Consider the following 8,135-nt stretch of genomic DNA (forward strand, 5'->3'; position numbering starts at 1 on the left):
GTCTTGGTTAATCCTTGAGTTCACACTCCTCGATAGAAGGGGAAAACAGAAGGGTTGTATACCCTTACTCTGCTGATTGCATTTTTACATTGAAAGTGTAATCCAGAATTTCTTCACCTTACTTATCAATTGGGACAATTAAATGACAATAGATTTTTGTGATGGACCCTGCATTTCAGGTTATTCAGTGTTTCTTTTTCTTAATCTAACAGGTGAAATAAATGTAGTGATAAACGAAAACGATGAAGCCATTAAACATCAATCGATTAGGAAGTGATGTAAAAACAGTATATCTCGAAATCTCTTTCCTTGAAGGCTAATGCCTCGCCAAAATCACAACAGAAAACCAAAACTGACCAATGAGGTCTGTACTTGACTCTTAGGCTTCAGATGATACACAAAGAAGATATACCACACCGACATACTGAAGCAAGCCTTATGAGGTGCTCATTACGAAGGAAGAGATAACCTGGTGTCAGAAAGAACACATCGGAGAGAAACCATATGAATGTCACAAAACATTTATTCGGCAGAGAAATAGCAAGTGCGACATCTGCAACTTCATACTGGAGAAAAGTCATATTGGTGGACTAACTTGGAAAAGTTTTCTCTGAAATGAAAGATCTAATGCAGCATCAGAGTGTCCACGTAGAGGAAAAGTCATATAAATATACAGAATATAATAAAGTGTTCAGAAGGAGGAAAATTCAAGAGCAGGATCTACAAATCTATGCTGGTGAGCAACCATATGAATGTACACAACGCGACAAAGCATTTATAACAAATGGAAATTTAAAGCAACATCAGAAAGTCCACACTAGAGAGAAACCAAATGTATGTACAGAATGCAATAAAGTGTTCCGAAAGAAGAATAATCTAAAGCAACATCAGAAAATCCACACTGGGGGGAAACCTTATCAATGTACAGAGTGTGACAAGGCATTTATTGCAAAGCTAAGTTTAAAAGTACATCAGCAGGTTCACACAGGAGAAAAACCACATAAATGTACACAACGTGACAAAGCATTTATTACCAGTGGAAAACTAATGAAATATCAGCAAGTCCACACAGGGAAGAAACTGTATGAATATACAGAATGTAAAAAATTGTTCCGAAGGAAGAATAATCTAAAGCAACATCAGAAAATCCACACTGGGGAGAAACCTTATCAATGTACAGAGTGTGACAAGGCATTTATTGCAAAGCTAAGTTTAAAAGTACATCAGCAGGTTCACACAGGCGAAAAACCACATAAATGTACACAAAGTGACAAAGCATTTATTACCAGTGGAAACCTAATGAAATATCAGAAAGTCCACACAGGGGAGAAACCGTATGAATGTACAGAATGTAATAAATTGTTCCGAAGGAAGAATAATCTAAAGCAACATCAGAAAGTCCACACTGGGGAGAAACCGTATGAATGTACAGAGTGTGACAAGGCATTCATTACCAATGGAAACCTAATGATACATAAGAAAGTCCACACTGGGGAGAAACCGTATGAATGTACAGAATGTGACAAGGCATTTATAACAAATGGAGAGCTAAAGAATCATGAGAAAATCCACACTGGGGAGAAACTGTATAAATGTACTGAATGTGTCAAAGCATTTATAACAAATGGAGATCTAAAACGACATCAGAAAATCCACACTGGGGAGAAACCATACCAATGTACAGAGTGTGACAAAGCATTTATAACAAAGAGAGAGCTGAAGCTACATCAGAAAATCCACACTGGGGAGAAACCATATCAATGCACTGAATGTGACAAAGCATTTATAACAAACGGAGATCTAAAACGACATCAGAAAATCCACACTGGGGAGAAACCATATCAATGTACAGAGTGTGACAAAGCATTTATAACAAATGGAGTGCTAAAACGACATCAGACAATCCACACTGGGGAGAAACCATATCAATGCACAGAATGTGACAAATCATTTACAACAAATGGAACACTAGAACGGCATCAGAAAATCCACACTGGGGAGAAACCATATCAATGTACAGAGTGTGACAAAGCATTTACAACAAATGGAACACTAGAACGGCATCAGAAAATCCACACTGGGGAGAAACCATATCAATGTACAGAGTGTGACATGGCATTTATAACAAATGGAGATTTAAAGCAACATCTTAAAGTCCACAATGGAGAGAAACCATATGAATGTACAGAATGTAATAAAGTGTTCCGGATTAAGGAGAGCCTAAAGCAACATCAGAAAATCCACACTGGCGAGAAACCGTATCAATGTAGAGATTGTGACAAGGCATTCATAACAATTGGAAGGCTGAAACGACATCAGAAAATCCACACTGGGGAGAAACCATACGAATGTACTGAATGTGACAAGGCATTTATTTCAAATAGAAACCTGGAGCAACATCAGAAAATGCACACTGGTGAGAAACCATATGAATGTACAGAATGCGACAAGGCTTTTATCACCAATGGAGGCCTAAAACGACATCAGAAAATCCACACTGGTGAGAAGCCATATCAATGCACCGACTGTGACAAAGCATTTGTAATAAATGGACTGCTAAAACAACATCAGAAAATCCACACTGGGGAGAAACCATATCAATGCACAGAGTGTGACAAAGCATTTATAACAAATGAAGTGCTAAAACAACATCAGAAAATCCACACTGGGGAGAAGCCATATCAATGTACAGAGTGTGACAAAGCATTTATACAAAGTGGAGACCTAAAACGGCATCAGAAAATCCACACTGGGGAGAAACCATATCAATGTACAGAGTGTGACAAAGCATTTACAACAAATGAAGTGCTAAAACAACATCAGAAAATCCACACTGGGGAGAAGCCATAGCAATGTACAGAGTGTGACAAAGCATTTATAGCAAATGGACAGCTAAAACAACATCAGAATGTTCACTCTGGGGGGTAACCATATCAACGTACAGAGTGTGTCAAAGCCTTTATTGCAAAGCAAAGTTAAAAAATACATCAGAAACTCAACACTGGAGAGAAGCCATATGAATGCTCTGAATGTAACATGGTATTTTTTAGAAAGCAAAATGTAATTGCCCATCAGAAAGTTCACACAGGAGAGAAACCATATCAGTGTACAGAATGTGAGAAGGCATTCATAACAACTGGAGAGCCGAAGGAACATGAGAAACTCCACATGGAGAGAAATCCTATGTATGCTAAGAATGTAATAAAGTCCACAGGAAGAATACGTTAATGCAATATCAACAAATCCACACTAGGGAACAACCATATTAATGTACAGAATGTTACAAGATTCATTACAAAAACAAAATCAATGACATCAGAATGTTTACACAGGTGACAAACCATATAAATGTATTGAAAGTGACAATATATTCATAAGAAATGGAGAGGTAACGCAACATCAAAAGTCCACACTGAAGACTGCATGGAATGAGGCAAGGCATTTATTAGCAAGGGAGACTAAAAACAACATCAAATGCCCCCATTGAGGAACATTTCTTTGAATGTACAGAATGTGACAAAGTATTCTTGGAAGTAACTGCTTCAATGTACAGAAGTGACAAGGCATTTATTACATGGGTACAGCACAAACCATCAGAAAGTCCACACAGGAGAGAAACCTCATCAGTGCACTTACTGTGACAAGGCATTTGTTATAAAAGCAAACTAGCATGACATCAGGAAGATCACATGGGATAGAAATGATATGACTGCACTCAATTTAACAACGCAGTTATTAGTAAGGCACAGCTAATGTAATATCAAAGTCCACAAAGTGAAGAAAGTCAAGACACAAAGAACGCATATCACAACTAATACGTACAGGCATTTATTAAAAAAGAAAGACCAAACACATCGTCAAAAAGCCCTCCCTAGGGAGAGACCATATAAATGTACTGAACATGACAATTAATTTATTGGCCGGGCACAGCTGATACAATAGCAGTAAGTCAACACAGAGTAGAAAGTCATGATGGTGGAGAATGCATACCACTGCACACCGAAAGGACTATTAATGCAACATCTGAAAATCCACACTGGGAAGTAACTGAAGCAATATGTGTGGCCAGGAATTGCTCAGATGATCAACATGGTAGAAACACCTTGTTCTTGCAAATGTTTTCTCACAGGAGGGTCCTGATGTGTCTACATGTATTCCAGTTAGAAACTATATCTGTCTTCCGTGCGATAAGACATTCATTACAAAGGAATAGCTAATGCTTGTTCAGAAATTATACACCAGGGAGAAGCCATTTAAATATTATAAACGTGAAAGAGCATTTCCTGCCAAACGCTCTCTGATAAGTTATCAAAATGGCCACCCCGGTTTAAGAAGTACTGATATTGAAGTCTTTCATTTGAAATAGTCATCAGCTGCTACGTTAAAAAAATCCACACCTGACACAGATAGAGCGGAACGAACTACCTGAACAAAATGTGGAACAAAGGAACAGAAAAGTGGATGTCATCGTAGGTGCCAAAGGATTATTCAAGGAAAGGTCCCACCTTACCCCTATCCGACAGAGATTAAAAGATGCAAACTCCAGAGAGCATCAAACTTCGACAAAATGCAAATGCTATAGAAATCAACAGCTAGATTTATTTCCTTGTTCCCAGCCTACTGTAGTATAAGGACAATTTTGGCCATCTTGTGATAAGACCTCACTCTGCCTATTCACTCAGTAAAGTGATATTTGTTCTGCAAGGCCTTCTAGAGCTTGTATCCAAAGTTTTAGGGACATTTCTGATAAAGACATTCAGTTTGTTATCTAGGATGTTATGTTCTTGCTGTTTGTTGTTGACATTTCCTTTCGATCAATAGCAATCCTGCCCTGGAGATGACAAGTGGAGTTTGGAGGTCGGTTGGAAGACAGATACCACTGGCCTTAGAGGTTTGCATCCCCCAAAGTATGTGTGCATCAGGTTTATGGTTTCGTGAGGGACAGAAGCTGCCACCGTTTGTACAGACCTTGCTAGACAGTTTGCTGGACAATCTGCATAAGAGGCCTCTACTTACAGCAGTGATTACAATCTCCTATATCACATGTATCAATAATTGTATTCTTTCTACTTCTGTACGGTGAATTTGTTAAACATGCCCATCTTCAATAAATGAACATCTGCCGAAAGTACCAAATGCAGTCCTAGATGTTTGAACACTGCAATCATTCTTATACCGTTACTAAAGCGCTTGAATGTCCATTCAGACTATGCCCATGAACTAGAAAAAAAACAACCTGTTTTTTTTTATTTACATTGCTCTCTGCATGTTCCCTCTTGCATTGTATGTTCTTGTTTGTATGCCCTGACTGCTATATGCACAGTACTCTTGATACCCTGATGGGTGTATGTTCATGCTTTAAAAAACTCTGCAAATAAATAAATAAATAATAATAAACTGTAATGACAAATGCAACAGCATTTTACCACACTCCCATCCGACCTGGCCTCCAACTGGGATCCCAGCTAGTAACAATGATAAAAAAACATGTTACTGATCTGTATGGACCCATCTGGTGACCGAAGAGCCACAGCAGGAAGAATACGAAGATGAATCCTCAGTCCTTGAATGGACAAAAGGGGGCAAATGATAGGTCGTCGTTTCACCATCTTGAAGACAGTGACACTTGGATGGAGAATATTAAAAATCTGGATGCTTCTCTTCACTTGTTCATGAAAGGCAAACTGCTGTTAGTTTCGCAGAGAGCAAGACTTGCTCTTGTGCGTTATAGATTGTAAAAGAGGGAGGCAGTCAGTGTGTGAGTCAGAAAAGGTCTCCCCCATACAGAATTCAGTAGCTACTAATCCTCGAATAACCACCCACAGTCTCAAGACAAGTTACATCTCTCATCGATATGCAAGAAGGACGGGCTTCTAACACTACTGTTATATCTAACACTGCAGAGCATCACATGAGTCTGTACAACAATGTGATTGATGCTAGTTTAGCCATCCCGAGGCAAGACTATAAAGCTCTGGTAAGGTTACTCATGCAATGTGGGTAGGGGATTGTTGGGAGAGCTGTTACTAGAACACAGGTGGCACAGGGGTTTGATGTCAGACATGCACCTGATCTGACAGAAGAGCTTAGAGGGAAGACGGAGTAAAAACTGCAGACACAACAAAAATGACTGAGGAAAGCCCTGGATGTAAGATTAGACTACCTATCTGGAATGTGAGCGGGGTGAATGACAACCACAAGGCTCGACTGGTGATCGTGTACTTCAATAGACATTAGGTGGGTGTCTCTTGACCTATCTGGAATGTGAGTGGGGTGAATGACAACCACAAGGCTCGACTGGTGATCGTGTACTTCAATAGACATTAGGTGGTTGTCGCATGACCTATCTGGAATGTGAGTGGGGTGAATGATAACCACAAGGCTCGACTGGTGATTGACCAGTCAATAGACATTAGGTGGATGTAGCATGCTGCTTCTGTGAGAGCAAATCATTTTGCCAATAGCTGGAGCTTATACTTCTATTACTCTTCCTCCGTGGCTAAGGAAGTGGCCATATTGGTTAAACAAGGCTTACACTTTAAGCCTCTGGAGAAGTTCTGTGATGGAAAGGCCTGGTGTGTGGTTGTTGGGTTCAATAAGTATGGCTCAACTATGACAACAAAGGGAAATAATCGCTGCACTCCAATGTAGTTATGGTATTCTATATGGTGAAACCGAAAGTACAAATCTTATAAGTGCACCGGGTGTTCACCTCCTGGATCCTGAGGTGCTATCAACCCTACCTTCAACTGTCTGGAGTAGCCATGGGAAACTGTGCTGCTCCAGCATATGCTAACCTTTTTATGTACGCATTTGAACAACAACACATTCTTCAAAATTCCCAATGGCAACCTTTTTTGTGTGCATATTTCCGGTACATTGATGACATTTTCCTTGTTTGGCAGGGCAACGAGATTCAACTTTTGTCTGCAATCAATGAACTCAACACAGTGAATGAACGTATTCAATTCAATCACACATTAAGTAAGACTGAAATCTCTTTCTTGGATGTACTCATCAGAGTATGTGACAATCAATTCATAACTTCCATCTACACCAAAGCAACAGACCGCAACAACTACCTGCACCATAAAAGCATTCATCAACCCAGTCTCAAGCGTCACCTACCTTATTCTCAGTTACTCAGAGCTAAACGCATAGGATCCACAGAGCATCTGTACAAAGAAAACAGCTCCAAAATTATTAACAAATTCCACCGAGACACTTAGGTAGGTAGACTAGACGGTCATTGGATTATGGGTTCTTCTGACTGAGTTCTGTGACCAGGGTGTAAGGTCTAACCTCCCTATCACCAACATCAACAACATCCTGTTTTCTTGTGCATAGTTCTGTATGTATGCACTTTGCTGGTAACATTGTAGGATCTCTTTTAAATCTGTATATATTTTAATTGTGCAGTTTTATGTACCTACTGTGGCGATCCTTGTGTCCGAGACTTGCATCGCACCAAGGCTCCCTGTACTAGATTTCCCTATCGGCGCAGCCGATTGAGGCGCTGACGCCGGGTGTCAGAGGGCTAGCCGCCATCTTAGGGGGAGGCAGGGTAGCGGTCCAGCTCTTGGACGCCTCCGACCCTCCTCCAGCATGTATAAAAACAAAGTGACTCCCTGTCCGCGCAGCGGGCGGGCACAGCGGGCGCGCCGGTGGAGCACCGAAGGTGCACCGAAGGCACGCCTAAGGCAAGCCTGTCTGTGCCCGTCCGCCCCTGGCCCGCGACCAGCGCCAGTCCCCCTGTCGGTTGCTCCAACACTAGACAGATTTGCTGGTCTAGAACTCAACTCCTGGAGTGGAGACTAGGTACTTGTTTGCCAGCTGCCCTATGCTGTCCACTCAGCCTTGAGGGCCGCCCTTTTAAATGCCCACTTTGTGAGCATATCCTCACTCCTTGGTCGAAACGGTCCTCTCATCATTCGAATCTGGTCAAACGCCCTAGCCACACTATGACGCTGAAGGCGGCCCTGATTAATTGCCGCTCCCTTCCTCGCCATGCTAGTGAGATCTGGTTGTCACTCGATACCCATGCTTGGGATATCCTATTTCTTACTGAGACTTGGATCAAAGACACCTCGAAACCTGATATTCACTTAGCTACACCCATAGGCTATCGACTGGTG

At 41.0% G+C, this 8,135-nt stretch overlaps 1 protein-coding gene across 1 annotated transcript in view; it reads left to right on the top strand.

The window, feature by feature from the left end:
• The window catches only part of LOC147709859 (uncharacterized), a 49,112-nt gene extending 43,064 nt beyond the window's left edge, over window positions 1-6,048 (top strand). Inside the window, exon 2 of the mRNA XM_086928311.1 lies at window positions 213-6,048. Within this exon, the coding sequence (XP_086784437.1) occupies window positions 616-2,850 (2,235 nt within the window). The 5' untranslated portion in view covers window positions 213-615 and the 3' untranslated portion in view covers window positions 2,851-6,048. The remainder of the gene's footprint in view (window positions 1-212) is intronic.
• The last annotated feature ends 2,087 nt before the right edge of the window (window positions 6,049-8,135 follow it).

This window comes from Lissotriton vulgaris, chromosome 6 (genome assembly GCF_964263255.1).
Source record: "Lissotriton vulgaris chromosome 6, aLisVul1.2, whole genome shotgun sequence".
NCBI lineage: Eukaryota > Metazoa > Chordata > Amphibia > Caudata > Salamandridae > Lissotriton > Lissotriton vulgaris.